Source organism: Danio aesculapii, chromosome 5 (genome assembly GCF_903798145.1).
Source record: "Danio aesculapii chromosome 5, fDanAes4.1, whole genome shotgun sequence".
In the NCBI taxonomy this organism is placed as follows: domain Eukaryota; kingdom Metazoa; phylum Chordata; class Actinopteri; order Cypriniformes; family Danionidae; genus Danio; species Danio aesculapii.
In genome coordinates, this window is record NC_079439.1 from 46264406 (window position 1) to 46281447 (window position 17042).

Consider the following 17042-nt stretch of genomic DNA (forward strand, 5'->3'; position numbering starts at 1 on the left):
GGTTGAGAAATGCAGAGTCATACGAAACTCACTTCTGCACGTCTTTCATGGATGTGAAGAAAAAGAGGCACATGGACACACATTCAAAGTCGCTGTCACTTTGTAGGAACACACACGACATGCTTGAACCGTTTATTCACATTCATTCATGTGTGTTTCACGGGACCGTGACGCGCGTGTCACTCTTCTTGTAAAGGGTCAAACAAACTCTTGTCACTCCATCACTGTTAGTTGATTGGTATCCCAACATATGTAATGCCGGAGGACCCTGCTGTTTCTGTCAGAAACTGTTGCCTCTCCAAAAACTGCAATGCAGAAGAGACTCTGGACCCCAAATAACACCGCCTAACAACCTGAACCCACATTTACAGCTCAAAGAGAGAAAGAGAGAGAGAGCAGAGATACGGGGGGAAGGAAGGAAGAGAGGGACAGGCATTCAGCCAAGGAGCGGAAAAGTTGAGTGTGAGCCAGATTTTAGCCGATTTTTCAGACAGACAGAGAGAGAGAGAGAGAGAGAGAGAGAGAGAGAGAGAGAGAGAGAGAGAGAGAAGGGGGGGCTGCTGCTGAACAGACTCGCTGCAGTTTGTCCCCAGACCTCCAGTGCTTCAATGCTCTTCAGTTGTGTTTTACCGGCGGCTGGACTAAGTGTGTGTCTCTCACAAGGTGCGTCGGTGAGAGTGTGTGTGTGTGTCTGTGTGTATGGCAGAGGGTGTTTGCTTGTGTGTCTGAGCAGGCTTGGGACCAAAGCACTGCGGATTTGTGTACGGCATATTCTGCGGACTGATGCCCTCTGCTTCTCCGGACAGGACACACAGATTTACCTGCTCAAAAGAGGTACGGCGCACACACACATACACACACACACGCTGACTCAACCAAGCATACAGTTTTTCTGTTAGCTGCGCATATTCGATTTTTTAACAGTCGGGGAGGCACATTTATAAGTTAAGGACTTAAATGGAAAAGTTCAGTGTGTTCATCTTTATGGGAGCTGCAGGCAAAACCAAGATATGTCGTTTCCTTTAGGCTTCTTTGTACTTGAAATATTTACAAGGGTATATGTAGTTGTATTGTTTTCTAATGACATAATTTCAGCAAATCTTAGTTTTACTTTTAATATTATTGTTTTTATCCAAAACGAAAGTCCTGCCATCATTTATTCACCCTAATATAAAAATATTTGAATACAATTATTTGAGATATTACATTGAAAGTTTATTTATGCAAATATCTGGAGATTTTAGAGATAATAAATTACTTATAATGATGTAATGACGATAATAATAATAATATTAATATTAAAATTGATTATAAATCAGTCAAAGTCTTTTGGGACACATCTTGCTTCAAAAAATGAATTAATTTGAATTTTTTATTCATATAAAAACACAGATCAACAATACCTGATTTATGTGCAAAAACAAACCTCAGTGCTTCTTACAGAAGCTTGAATATTTTAATAACCACATAAAAATATTGTAAACATTTGCTGATCAATGTTTATATGGGAATATAATCCTAAAATTAAATGTACTGATAATTTAAAACAATCGTCTCTTCAGAGAAATCACATTTAACCAATCAATTGATAATTTATATATATATATATATATTCATTGACATTTTTCCCCTCAGTTTATTAATGGGCTAAATAGACGCTAAATGGAGGGACAAGAATAGCTCAGACTTGATAAAAATATCTTCACTTGTGAGAAGATTAACGTTATCAGAATCAGAAAGAGCTTTATTGCCAGGTATGTTCACACATATGAGGAATATGTTTTCATGACAGAGCTTCTACTGTGCAACAGGTTTACAGAGACAGGACAAAAACAGACAATAAATATATCTTAAAAATAGAATTAAGTAGTGAATGCAAATATACAAATTGACAAGTGTATGTACAGGGATATTACTATATACAACGCTATATGTGCAGCTGTTATGTGCAAATTGGCATGTAAAGTGTGTTGTTAAATAAGTGTAACTTTAGTTTTGGAACAACATGATGTTCGATAAATGATGACAGTTTTAATTTTGACGTGAACCAATATTTTAAACTGGATTCTGTTTGCTCATCCCTCTTGGTGAGGTTATAAATTGATTATAGTTAATGTGTGATTATTGTTTATGCAAAGATTTACTAATTGATAGGAACTGCCACCCTCAAACTTTTCTTTTTTACAGGTCAGAGGGCAAACGAATAACCCAAACAACTGAACCAAATGGAGTTCTGAAACTTCATCTTCACCGCTGAGCAGATCCCTGATCTTCCAGACCTCTGAGACCTGGAAAGGCCTTTGACAGGAGGAGTCTTACGCTTGATGTAAAAAACTGTAAGCACAGTTTGATCTAGTACACAACTGCCAAGAAGAAGTCAGGAGTCTTTGCCACCCACGCAGCATCTTCAGGAACAAAGACTTCTGGGAAAGTACCGAGAACTGCTGAGAAGGGCTGGTGGACACAGCAAAAGGAAAGAAGAAAAAAGTCAAGATCAGGATGGTGTCACGGAGCGGAGGGCGTCTAAGAGGAGGAGGAAGTAGAGGAGCTTCATCAGAAGGAAGCGTGTCCTGTCTTCTGCTTGCACTCATCATTGGTAAGTCGCTCCTTTAGTACAAAGCAAAAGTATATGTGGATGTGTGCTACCATTAGACTTGCAACATACACGGCCACAGACAAGAACAGAAGTGAATGCAGAGCTTGCAATGTCTTTGCAGCTCTCTCATGTCCTGAACACAGATACATGTGCATGTATCCAGCCCCAAAATGTTGCACTGCAGTGAAGCCGTACAGTAGAATATAGTGTTGGTGTGGTGTGTAAAGTCAGCAGTAGATAACAGGCTCAAATTTCTGAGGCATATATCCCCCCGGGGACAGAGCTACGCAAAGGAAACTGCGGTCAGAGTTATAATTTGCTCACCTTCATGTTGTTCCAAATCTGACTCAAGAAGTTTCTTTTTTTCTCGTTTTATTAAAAGATTTATTGTAGAATATTGTATATTTCATTGATCTATGGCTCATCATAGAATATTGTACACTACCTGACAAATGCAAATTTTAGGAACAATGAATAATAACTTGACTTCTAGTTGATCATTTGGTATCAGAAGTGGCTAATATGAAAAGCAAAGGTCTCTAGATTACCAAAATAAAATATGACCATGTCTTGATTTTTAATTATTTAACTTGGGCAATAAGGTCTGACTTTACTTCGACAAAAGTCTTGTCACTTAACAGAAATAATGTACAGCAAGAATAAAAAGTCATGGTGCAGTGGGAAAAGAATTAATATTATGTACGACTCCCATGAGCTTGGAGGACTGCATCCATACATCTTTGCAATGACTCAAATAACTTATTAATAAAGTCATCTGGAATGGCGAAGAAAGCGTTCTTGCAGAACTTCCAGAGTTCATCAAGATTATTTGGATTCATCTTCAGTGCCTCCTCCTCCATCTTACCCCAGACATGCTCAATAATGTTAATGTCATGTGACTGGGCTGGACAATCCTGGAGCACCTTGACCTTCTTTGCTTTGAGGAACTTTGATGTGGAGGCTAAAGTATGAGAGGGAGCGCTGTCCTGCTAAAGGATTTGCCCTCTCCTGGGGTTTGTAATGTAATAGGCAGCACAAATCTCTTGATACCTCAGGCTGTTGATGTTGCTATCCACTCTGCTGATCTCTCGCACACCCCCTTGGGTCCTTGCAGGTTCCAGTAGGTCTTCTGCTGTATTTGTGATGATTAGAATGCAGTTCAACAGAAGAATCATTGGAAAAATCTATCTTGTGCCACTTTTCCAATTGATCAACTAGCATTCAAGTTATTATTTGTTGCTCTAATAATTGAGATCAATGACAAGACTTGTCAGGTAGTGTATTTCATTATCTTATGATTAAAAAATTACCCGTCTTTATTAAAACTCAAAAGTAAAGCTGAAAAATTTAATTTCAATTCTCAGATCTTTATTTCATGAAGAAACAACTTACTCATTCACCATAAGCTTAGAGTTTATATCTTGTCTGTGGTCAGTATTTCAACTATTTTTAATTAGTGTGCACCACTCGGTTTGACTAAAGTAAAGGTTTATATTTTCTAATGCTAAAGGTACTTGAATAGATGTAGAAGGTTTCAAGCAAGACCGTATTCTTAAAATGAAAACTTTGTATTTTTGTGCATTTGTGTTTGGGGTGTTTTTTTGAAGTGTACATGTGTGTGCCAGTGTGTGCCTGTAATTTGATATAAAAATGGTTTTATAGCAGACCTGTAAGACAATCGTTGTGCCCATAATATGTACAGTTGATGTCAGAATTATTAGCCCCCCTTTGATTTTTTTTTCTTTTTTAAATATTTCCCAAATGATGTTTAACAGAGCAAGGACATTTTCACAGTATGTCTGATAATATTTTTTCTTCTGGAGAAAGTCTTATTTGTTTTATTTCATCTAGAATAAAAGCAGTTTTTAATTTTTTAAACACTATTTTAAGGTCAAAATTATTAGCCCCTTTAAGCTATATTTTTTCAATAGTCTACAGAACAAACCATCATTATACAATAAGTTGCCTAATTACCCTAACCTGCCTAGTTAACCTAATTAACCTAGTTAAGCCTTTAAATGTCACTTTAAGCTGTATAGAAGTGTCTTGATAAATATCTAGTCAAATATTATTTACTGTCATCATGTCAAAGATAAAATAAATCAGTTATTAGAAATGAGTTATTAAAACTGTTATGTTTAGAAATGTGTTGAAAAAATTTCTCTCCGTAAAACAGAAATTGGGGAAAAAAAATAAACAGGGGAGCTAATAATTTAGGGGGGCTAATAAGTCTGACTTCAACTGCACAGCCTTCAATAAAATAGGACAATAGAAAATGGTTAATTACTGATAATGTTAGGGTTATTTTAGAAAAAGTCAGGAGGGTTAAGCAAGTGTTTTATTATTAAAGCATGACTTTGGTAGGCCTTGTGTGTTTCAATATGTATTGGATAGGATATTTCCTTCACATTTCGTTTGAAATGGGTAGGTGTTTAGTTTGTGAATGGGTTAAAGATAAATATTTATGCCTCCTAAGGTTAATTGCGAAATAAATATAAAATATTGAAATGTAATTATTGCACTCAGATTTGTTTTCTCCTGTCTCGTGCGCATAAAATGTTTCTCTGTGGTAAAGCAGAAGTTTACTATAACGGAAGTGCAGTATCTCTTACAGAGAACATGATAAGTCAACAATGAGTATGCAGTGTTTCCACGATCACTCGTGTGCTTGGTTTAAAATGTTATGAAAGGCTACCTTTAAAGGACCACTTCACTGGTCATGCAACTTCTCTTGACGAAGTACACTCTTGACGAAGTACACAGCTGTGTAAACGCAGCACTTTCTCTCTTTCTCTCTCTCACACACTCACACACACACACACACACACGCACGCACGCACGCACGCACGCACGCACGCACAAACACACACACACACACACACACACACACACACACACACACACACACACACACACACACAGAGTTCTGGACACACGATATCAGAGAAGTCCAGGTGTGTTTGTAAGGTCACCACAAGTTATTGGTTACATGGAATGATGCAGTATACAACAACGAATTTGTAGATAAAGTTGAAAAGTTATATGTACAGCACTGTAATGTAATGTGTATTTATACAGCGCATTTATTGTGTATGGCTATGCATCCAAAGAGCTTCACTATTATGAGGGGGGTCTCTCCACTCCACCACCAGTGTGCAGCATCCACTTGGATGATGTGACGGCAGCCACAGGACAACGGCGCCAGTGCGCTCACCACACACCAGCTATTGGAGGAGTGGAGAGACAGTGATAGAGCCAATTTGGTGGATGGGATGATTGGTAAAGGTCAGTGGTGGAAAGTTGGCCTTACTCTTTTACAGGAAGTGGCATTCAATTTTTAATGATCACAGAGAGTCAGGACCTCGGTTTAATGTCTCATGCGAAAGACGACGCTCACTGACAGCATGGTGTCCTCTTCACTATACTGGGGCATAAGTACTCACACAGACCACAGATTGAGCACCCCCTACTGGCCTCACTACCACCACTTCCAATAGCAACCTAGCTTTCCCATGTGGTCTCCCATCCAGGTTTTGACCAGGCTCAGCCCTGTTTAGCTTCAGTGAGTAAGCGGTCTTGAGGTGATATGGCTGTGGCTGTATACAAGTATGTTATTAATTTACCTTTTTATTAGGTAAACCTAACTTGTTCCTTGTTTAAGCATTTTTGCCTTACTGTATGAAATAAATTCAAGAGGATGGTGGAAACATTTCTTAAAGATTTTTGGTTAAAAGAGACATGTGGTAAGGGAAGGTCTGGACTACTCAACCAGCATACAAGGTGTGTGGACAATATGCAAATATATAAAAAATAACTCCAGCAACACTTGTAATAAAAAAAAGGTGAACCTTTTAATGAAATAAAATAAATGCCAATGCATTTCGGCTTAAAAGCCTCCCTTAGGGCCCAAAAAGACATCACAGACATGTTGAAACAGACATAAAATCTCCTTCACACCATTACATCACCAGCAGCAGCTTTTGATGGAATGCAGGATGCTTTCATATAGTTTCTGCCAGTTTCTTACCCTGTATATGAATTTTGCTGCAAAAGAGAGTCACATCAGATCAAACTAGAGTAATTAAGTTGTCAGGAGTGTCGCCGATAATGTCTTCTGCTCCTGTAGCTCATCTGCTTCAAGGTACGATGTGTTCAAAGTGTGTTCAGAGATGCTCTTCTGCAGATCTTGTTTTGCTGTTTATTTAGTGGATATTTGAGTTAATGTTGTCTTTCAATTAGCTTGAATCAGTCTGGTCATTTTTCTCTGACTTCAGCAAGGCATTTTCACACGCAACTGCTGCTCACTTGCTATTTTCTATTTTTCAGATCATTTTCTGTAAACCCTAGAGATGGTTATATGTAAAAATTCCAATAAATTATCAGTTTCTGTAATACCAGTCAGTTTTGCATTAACAACCATGCCATGTTTAATGTAAATAATGTTTTTCCAATCTAATGCTCGATTAAACTTCAGCAGATCACATTGAACACGTCAGTATGCCTAAATGAATTGAGCTGCTGCAATATGCTACTGGCTAAGTAAATTTAAAGAACACTTGGATAGGTGTACCCAATAAAGAGGCTGGTGAGTGTATATATCAGTGTGCAGTTTTTACTACTGTACAAAGCATGTCAACAAACTAATTAATAAATTATTTACAGAGTTATTAATTAATAAATGACCTCTTTGGGGTTTAATTTGAAGTGAAAAACAATATAGTAAACATGGTAAACATGGAAAAGTTAAATATAGATGACCAAAAAGCTGCTATGCGGATGAAACAGTATCTCTGCAGAACCACATATGAAATGTGAAAAGCTGTTATATGAACCTTGCGAAACCACATGCTGACATATTCAAATTCCACAATCAGCTGTGTTCTGAATGGTAGAAAACAACTTACAGAACTGTCCTTGTAATGAGAGGGGTGTCTCTTCATTTGCTATCTCTGTCATATTTATATAAAGAAATAATATTTATTTGTTTTAATGATCAATTTATTACTTGGATGTATTCATTCATTACTTAATATATTACTATTATAAATGTAATTGTGTACAGAATATTTATTATTTTAGTAGACATTTTAACCATAGTTGAAAATAGTTTTTTTTCAGTTCTGCGTCCGCTTTGAACCTGTGATTTTTGGCATTGTGACACATTGCTTTATTGTCTGAGACTTGTTACATTTAAGATTTCATGCTCAGCTATTTTTATTTATTGATACTTCTCTTGTTAGTCTCAAGAAGATTTCCGCATTATTTATTTATATGTGTCTGAGTGCTGAGATGATGACTGTACAGAACACTAAATGTGAACAAATATATTTCAAAAGTTGGCAGCATTCAATGCGCAATACTTAAGGGAAATAATAAAATAAAATTTGGTAAAAAAGATAGTCTGACCTACAGCCGTAATGCAGCAGTAAGTCATACAGAGACTGGACAGATGTTATCACACTGCTACAAGGCACAGGTTGGAAGCTTTCTACAAGTGCTTCTACAAGTCTGTGGATTGATCAGGTGAACTCCCATGAACTCTCAGGAACTCTAGTGAGGGCCCGGATGAAAACCACATTGTTCCTCCTGAGTCTGAGATTGTATTTATGGCCGGATTTTCCTCTCCAGTACCCTAGCATAGATTTTTTCCAGGAAGGCTGAGGACTGTGATCCCCTTGTAGTTGGAACACACCTTCTCGTTGATGGATCTTATTCACCCCCATCTCATCCAATTTTGGAGCTTGCAAACTATCTCAGTGGCTTCCAATTGGGTGATGAATAAGGCAACTTCTGCCTCCCCACTCTCTGCTTCTTCAAAGGCAGGTATGTCACCAGGATTAAGCGGATCTTCAAATTATTTCAGTGCCCGACAACATCTCCAGTCAAGGTCAACGATTCCCCAACTCCACTATAAACAATGTTGGTGAAGAACTGTTTCCCTTCATTTGGCACCAAACTCTTCCCAGGCCAGAGATTTTGCCTCAGCAACCACCTGGGCAGCAGCATGCTTGGCCTGTTGGTACCCATTTAAGGTGGTCAACCTCTGATGTCCACAACCTGGTTTGTCTATTACCACCATTAAAACCCTTAATTTCATACTCCTTCTCTCCCAATGAGGTGGTATTCCATGTCTAAGTACCAGTTTCCATGTCCTAAGTAACTAGTTGTAAGTAGTGTTCATTTATATAGCTCATTTATTGCATGGTCATACACCCAAAGTACTTTACAATCATAAGTGGGGTCTCTCCACACCACCACCAGTGTGCAGCTCCAACTGGATGATGTGACATCAGCCACAGGACAATGGTGCTAGTACACTCACCACACACTAGCTATAGGGGAAGTGAGAGACAGTGATAGAACCAATTAAGTGGATGGGGATGATTGGGGAGGCCATGATCAATATGATCAGGGAATTTGGCCAGGACACAAGGGTTACACCCTCGCTTTTTGCAAGAAGTGCCATTGGATTTTTAATGACCACAGAGAATCAGGACCTCGGTTTAACATCTCATTCGAAAGACGGTGCTCACTGACTTTATAGAGTCCCCTTTACTATACTGGGGCATTAGGACTTACACAGACCGCAGGCTGAGCACCCACTGCTGGCCTCACTAACACCACTTCCAACAGAAACCTAGTTTTCCCATGTGGTCTCCCATACAGGTACTGACCAGGCTCATCCCTGTTTAGCTTCAATGAGAAGATCATTGTGGCCCTGGCCTTCGATCACCACCCAATCCACATTGCACAAGCTCCTTCTGTAGGTGGTAGGCCCACTGGAGGGTGGACACATGTTGCTTCTTTGAACTGTGCCTGCCCAGATCCTGTGCAGAAAGACTCAACAAAATGCTCCAGGGTGTGGCCCCAGCTGTGCCATACTGGGAATTGTCACAGTCCTCGATTGTGTTCTACTCATTTGGGGTTACTGAATTGCATTGAGTCAAGACCTTGCCTGGGAACATCTTGGGATCCTTCTGGAAGAGCTGGAGGAGAGGAAAGTTTGGGGTTTCTTTACTAAGGCTGCTGACCCTGTGACTACCCTTCTCAAAATAAGTGGGGATTATTGATGATTAAGATTGATGATTAGTGGATGGTTAAGAAGACAAGAACATGGACTGGTAACTAGGAGTTTGTATGGTCAAACCATCTGTTAAATTATCTATAACAAAAGTTTTTATTTCTTTATTTTTATTTAGTGTATGTTAGTTTAGTATTTCAGTATGTCTGACCTTGCTGATCTACTTTTTGTTTTGTTTTGATTTGTCTTTTTGTTTCAGGTGTGTGCTGTGTTCATGCTTTGGAAATGAACACGGGCAAGGTGCCTTTCTTGGAAGCTGTGAATGGGAGCACAGTCCTTCTGCCCTGTACCTATGCCAGCTGTATTGGGATCACTAACCTATACTTCAAATGGGAGTTCAATGATAATGGCACTATGCAGAAGGTAATCATGGGATACTGCAATACTTTATTCCACCATTAATAGATGTTAAATGGTAAAATAAGGATAAAAGGCCTAATTTGCACCGAATAGCATAATCACAAAAACATAACGTTCAAACCATGTTCTTACCAACAAACCCTAAGACAGTTAAGCTTATTGCAGGAAGAGTGTAGTAACCATGCATTTTATGGGTATTGATTACTATTTTTATAACAAATATCATGCTTAAACGATGGTTAGTGTAGCGAAACCTTTGATAATTTGTGGTTTAATCACAAAAACAAGCAAAAACCTGTATTATTAGGTTTAATATAATTTCAGCCTGAAAAAAAGAAGAACGTGAAAAAAATTCAGCTTAAAAGTTGGCGCCAATAGCCTAGTGATTAAGTGGGCTGAAAAATAGCACCATGGTGCTCACGGCGATCCGAGTTCAATTCCCAGCTTGAGGTCCTTTGCCGACCCCTCTCTCTGCTTCCAATATTTTCCTGTTTGTTACCTCCACTGTCCTATCACAATTAAACATGAAAAACCCCTAAAAAATAATACAAAAAAGTCAGCTTTATTATATATTTGGTCAAGCCCACCGGCAACTATAGTTGCCAAAGTTCAAAGTTTGAATTGTGCTTTTATGAATAATTGTCTACTTGTCCAAAACGGAGGCAAACACTCCCAAATAAATGCATTTTTAAAAAATAATTTTTTGGTCAAAAATGTATATCAACATAATCATGAAGATTCAACAAAATAAATCTTTCAAGAGATCTATAGTTTTTTGTATACTTTGTCAAATGTTCAAGTGGAAACTAAAGTTGCCTGGTGGACAAATACCTTGTACGTACATAAATCATGTGGAATTAGGGGCTAATGTGTTAAAGTTATTGGTTTTTTTTAATGAGTTTTGCTTTCATAATACCCCATCTAAACATAACTTTACCATTTAACTGATAGCTTTATTTAAGGTAGACTTTTTTTAAACACGATTTGATACACAGCAAAATCCTCTGAGTAAAATTAACATTTCCCACTGGTCCAACTCCTACAAAGAGTTAAAATAACACTGGAACATTGTTAACGTGCTGATTGAACAGAGAATAATGAACTCCTGCTGTTAAAAAGCAAAATCACTGAAGAAAAACACAAAACTACAACCAAATTCAGATGCAACCTTAGGCCCTGTTGTCCACACAAACATGGGTATTGTCTAAATTGCAGCTTTTCTAGACGAAAACACAGTATCAGGTCACTGAAACCCAAATTTTTGTAAACTTTTGTCAGGGTTTTTTTCTAGAAAATTGAGAAATAATGTTTGTTTACAAAAATACCTGTGGACATGGCCTTAGGAATTCAACTGAAAACTCAATAAATCTCTCAAAATCTCAACTCACCAGGATCATTAAACAACTCCACAAGCAGAATTAGCAGCTTTACTTGTTACTAAGCTGTCTGACTATTTCTGTCAGATGTCTACAAAAGTCTGTAGTGAGATTTACTGAAAATATTTGGATAGATGACTTTTTCATTCATCTTTTTGATACACAGTAGTCTGTTGGGGCAAACTAGTAAGTGCTTATTCACTTTAAGACAAATGGATTAGTTTCAAATTCATAAAATTATTTGATAGATCATTTTCGGGGGGGGTTCCTATCAAATGGTTTTCTAACTTTAAACATAATAAATGTGTTTATAATTATAAATTGATCTTTTGAAAGCATATGTTTTGAGTTAAAATGCCAAATGTTCTCCTCCTATTCAAACATTGAATGGTTCTTACAACATATTTGTCCACCGGCAACTATAGTTGCTGCATATTCAAATACAGTTTTCTTGAAACAAATCAAAAACCTGGAGAAAATAAATGCAAAACATGTTCGTATAAGACACTATTAACAAGGCTACATGCATGAAACAATTTTTAAAAAATTGGGCAAAAATGGGTTAAACAGTTAACTACAGTTCTCACATAAATTATGACAACTTTGTACAGACGGTCATGTTTGTGTGATCATACAAATACAATTGGCACCATCTTGAGTTTCAAATATTGTTTATAGTGAAAATAAGTTTAGTGGACATAGCTGGCCTGGCCATCTGGTTGCAGTGGAGCAAACATACTTTTTGTCAAATTGACTGCCAATTTTAAAAACTAAGTTTTTATTAAAAGTTTTTACAAAATGCTATCAAAAAGGTTAGTCCCTTCAAACATCTTTTTGAAGTGAGTTACTGTTTCTAATGTGAGTCTAACATTGATTAGATGTAGTATAAATAGAAAGCCTCTCTTCATCTTGAGCTGGTTTTGTATGCCTTCAAGGGCGCACGAGGTGGAAGGGGAACAGTTCATAGGAATCATTGCATTGACTTGTTTTTCAGTGACGCTGCAAGATCCATTCCAAGATCATCATCAGTGTGGTGTTTTTAGTTGGCAGCTATAAAAGTTTTTTAAAACATCTGTGCATACTGTAGCATTAAAGTCATGGTGTTCCATACCATTGGTGAAGACCGTTAATGATATTGTTAAGTAGAATGGCATATTAGGATAAAAAAAGCATACATTTTGAGCCAGAATTTACATATTATGTCCAGTTTAATCTTTATTATCGACAGTTCTTTTTTTTTCAATAAGGTGGCAGATTCTGTGATTCCAACTGATCATATGGAGCCAAATAAGGTGCAAATTTACCGTGAGCGGGTGGAGTATGTTGGCTCTAGTAAAGAAAATAACATCTCTATCCTGCTTTGGAATGTCACATTCGAGGACGCAGGCGTCTACACCTGCTTCGGCAAAAACCCCAAAGAGAAGGGCAGGAATCATAGCGCCTTTTTCACTCTCTATGTAGTAGAGGAACGTAAGTGTGGTGGGCAGAGGGAGTGAGGGAGGATGAACACATATTTCACATAGTACATTTCAAGGTCACTATTAAAATAACTCTACTCTCTTCTTGTTTTGTCTTTTTTTTCTTGCTATCGCTTTCTCAGTAAAGGTGGTCGATAACACGCTCACCATCATCATCGCCTCCTGTGTTGGTGGATTCATCGCTTTTCTAATGACCTTCATGCTGCTAAAGAACTTAACCCTGTTCGTTCTCGCAAAGATGGAGGAAAAAAAGTGAGTTTATAACAACTTACTATAATTCTTACTCTATTGACCCTTCACAATGGCCCGATCCTTGTCTATGTCCGACAAGCTTTCAGGATCAGCCATGATGCTCCACTATGAGTTTGTGCACTCGCCAGGGAAATGGTAAATTAATTTTCAGAAAAATGACACTGATTTCAAACAGAAGCAGACATACACTCACTGGCCACTTTTTAGGGTACACCTTACAAATGTGCTCTATTGGATTGAGTTCTGGTGATTGTGGAGGCCATTTGAGTACAGAGAACTCATTGTCATGTTCAAGAAACCAGTCTGAAATGATTCACGCTTTATGACATGGCACATTGTCCTGCTAGAAGTAGCCATCAGAAGATGGGTACACTGTGGTCATAAAGGGATGGACATGGTCAGCAACAATACTCAGGTAGGCTGTGGCGTTGACAGGATGCTCAATTGGTACTAATGGGCCCAAAGTGTGCCAAGAAAATATCCCCCACACCATTACACTACTACCCACACAAGCCTATATTGTTGACACAAGGCAGGATGGATCCATGCTTTCATGTTGTTGATACCAAATTCTTACCCTATCATCCGAATGTCGCAGCAGAAATTGAGACTCATCAGACCAGGCAATGTTTTTCCAATCTTCTATTGTCCAATTTTGGATCAGAGATGATCTTCTGCATACCTCGGTTGTAACGAGTGGTTATTTGGGTTACTGTTGCCTTTCTATCAGCACTAACCAGTCTGGTCCTTCTACTCTGACCTCTGGCATCAACAAGGCATTTGAACTGCCACTCACTGGATAGTTTCTCTTGTTCGGACCATTCTCTGTAAACCCAAGATATGGTTGTGCGTGAAAATCCCAGTAGATCAGCAGTTTCTGAAATACTTAGACCAACCTGTCTGGCACCAACAACCATGCCACATTCAAAGTCAATTCAATCACCTTTCTTCCCCATTCTGATGCTCAGTTTAAACTGCAGCAGATCGTCTTGACCATGTCACTGTGTTACTGAGTTACTGTGTGATTAGCTGATTAGAAATTTGCGTTAACCAGCAGTTGGACAATTGTACCTAATAAAGTGGCCGGTCAGTGTAGGTCTGCAATATGCAAATGAGGAAAATATTCAAGATGTGAGAGTAATTTGAAATTGAAATTCATTGAAGCTATAGCCAGCAAGTCTCCACTACTCCATGACCACCACAGCTTCTGCTCAGGATACGGCCGAGCCAAGGATTATGGATACCTTGGCATCATCTCTACACAGCTCTTGGATCACATCAATTCCCTAAGACATAATTCACAAACACTCGCAAACGGTGGCATCCCAAACAAGACAAAACTATAATTCATCTATGAACTAAGAGGAAGTAATGATTTATTAATTGTTTATCTGGGTATCCAAGGTACGCAATTTAGATTAGCTCATCTCACCTGTCATCTTCTGAGTTTTCAGGTATTCGCTGGATATATTGTCATGTCACTCCATTAACTAAACTTTACACGGGCTGTCCTGGTCTGATAACAGATAAGATTAGTTCAGTTGGAGGGTTTTCTAGTTATCCATTCAGCAAATGACAAGACCATCGGTTGACAGTTGATGGTGATCCATCCACACAAGCGTATCTGTATCATTCACTTCTCTAAGTTTAAAAAAAGATGAATCCCTTTTGGGTACCTGCTGTTGTAAGTCCCATATGACCACATTTTCACCAACATTTTTGTGTTAATCTCTGATATAACTCTAACTACACCTGGTTAGTCTGACTGCTTTGCTTGTCGGATAAAATGACACAGTGATGGAGCCACAGAATATCGGCATTATGATAGTCCTGTCAGTCAAACTACTTGCGAGGTGTCAATTACTTGTGCCAAATAAGCAAAAGGTGAATCAAAATACTGTTGGCTGACAATATTTTAAATGAATTGTAAAATATCTGATATGTTTTATTACTGTTAAATTTATAGTGTCTCTCATTATTTCACTTTCTTTCTTTCTTTTTTCAGTAAGGAGTGCCTTGTCACCTCCTCAGGGATTGATAACACAGAGAACGGTCTGTCGGGCTCCAAATCTACACCAAAGAAAGCATGACAGCGTGCAACCAAACACAACCACACATGCACGTGAATACATGGATCAGCCATCATGCCGTGCTCTCGCTGTTCATTCACATCCGTGTTTAGAAACACAATATGCTTCTGTTTTCATGAGCAATGATAGTATGAATCTAACTTTAAAAAATGTCCATTCGTACATTTCAATGCTGTTCACACGGCTCATTTTAAACATTCGCAAACACGGATATGAATGACAAAAGGGCATTATGTATTTCTGCATATATTGAAATTTATATATGCATTTAAATATGCACCACATGCAGCCTCATGCACTTTAGTTTCTCAGCCCACACTGAATCTGTGGGCTGTATTTATTCTTATGATAGAAAAAGAAAATATTTTCTTCGAATATTGCTTGAGACAGGGATAAATGTAGCTATGCTATTCATTTAGTTCATTGAACTGGACTGTAAAACTGTGAAGGGCCCGTGGCCTCATGTAGGTGCCTGAATTCAGGAACTGAGTTCAGCACAAGTAGATTAATATTTTGGGATGACTTTTTGTTTTGAGCAAGGGTCTTGTTTGTCAAAATGCAATCAGTTTAAAAAAAAAAGTATCTGTAGTAGTACGGAGACCCAGAAGGGATGTGAGGGTGGGAAAAAAAAAAACTGTGATAGGAAAATCCGTTTCTGCCAGGATTCTCCTGGACGCACTCCGTGTTATAAAGTGATCCCAGATCAGCTTCTGTACACAACTTCTTTACACACATCTGTCAAACAAAGCAAAACGAGAGATTCATTTGCTGCTCTTCACTTGTTTAATAGCAGAGGTGTCACTGTAAGAATACACTGATCTGTAATGAAAGCATTTGATTACTCTAGTAATTGTTTATTATGCTCATTTAAGAGAATTAAAAAAAAAAAAACATGCAAGATGGACTTGTTTACATATTATTAAGTGTATTTGTTGTTTGTATTCTGTTTGAACACACACCCAAATCCCAAAGTGTCCCGCATTTAAGCTCCTCTTTAAATGGCGTGTACAGGGGCTGATCTGAGATTAGTTTATCATACAGAGCTCGTCCATCAATTAACGCTTATACATGCATTCACTGATTCTGAGGTTGCATATATATATATATATATATATATTTTTTTTTTTTTTGCCTTTCAAAAACATAAAAATTTAGGCCAAATTCAATTGCAACAATCTTTCACAAGCTGACTGAGACATGTTAGATATACAATGAATCAAATATAAAGCCATCAAATCACACAAAACAAATAAACAAAAAAATGTATAAAATACCTTAACAAGGGTGGACACCCATGACATGTGGAGTCCCACAAGGCTCGATTCTGGCACCACTCCTGTTCAACCTTTATATGCTCCCTCTGAGCCAAATAATGAGAAAGAACCAAATCTCCTACCACAGCTATGCTGATGACACTCAGATCTACCTAGCCTTACTGCCTAATGACTACAGCCCCATTGACACCCTCTGCCAATGCATTGATGAAATTAACAATTGGATGTGCCAAAACTTTCTTCAGTTAAACAAAGAGAAAACTGAAGTCATTGCGTTTGGGAACAGAGATGAGGTTCTCAAGGTGAATGCGTACCTTGGCTCTAAGGGTCAAACAACAAAACATAAGGTCAAGAATCTTGGTGTGACTCTGGAGTCAGATCTGAGTTTCAATAGTCATATCAAAGCAGTTAGTAAATCAGCATACTATCATCTCAAAAACATTGCAAGAATTAGATGCTTTGTTTCCAGTGAAGACTTAGAGAAACTTGTTCATGCTTTTATCAGCAGCAGGGTGGATTACTGTAATGGCCTCCT

General features: G+C 38.1%; 1 protein-coding gene across 1 annotated transcript; it reads left to right on the forward strand.

The window, feature by feature from the left end:
* The first annotated feature begins 571 nt into the window (after nucleotides 1-571).
* On the forward strand, nucleotides 572-16830 carry scn4bb (sodium channel, voltage-gated, type IV, beta b). Its single transcript, XM_056458341.1, has 6 exons — nucleotides 572-834; nucleotides 2188-2596; nucleotides 9877-10040; nucleotides 12661-12883; nucleotides 13014-13143; nucleotides 15149-16830. Exons 2-6 carry the CDS (start codon nucleotides 2500-2502, stop codon nucleotides 15231-15233), a joined length of 699 nt encoding a protein of 232 aa, XP_056314316.1. The 5' UTR covers nucleotides 572-834; nucleotides 2188-2499; the 3' UTR covers nucleotides 15234-16830.
* Nucleotides 16831-17042: the final 212 nt, after the last annotated feature.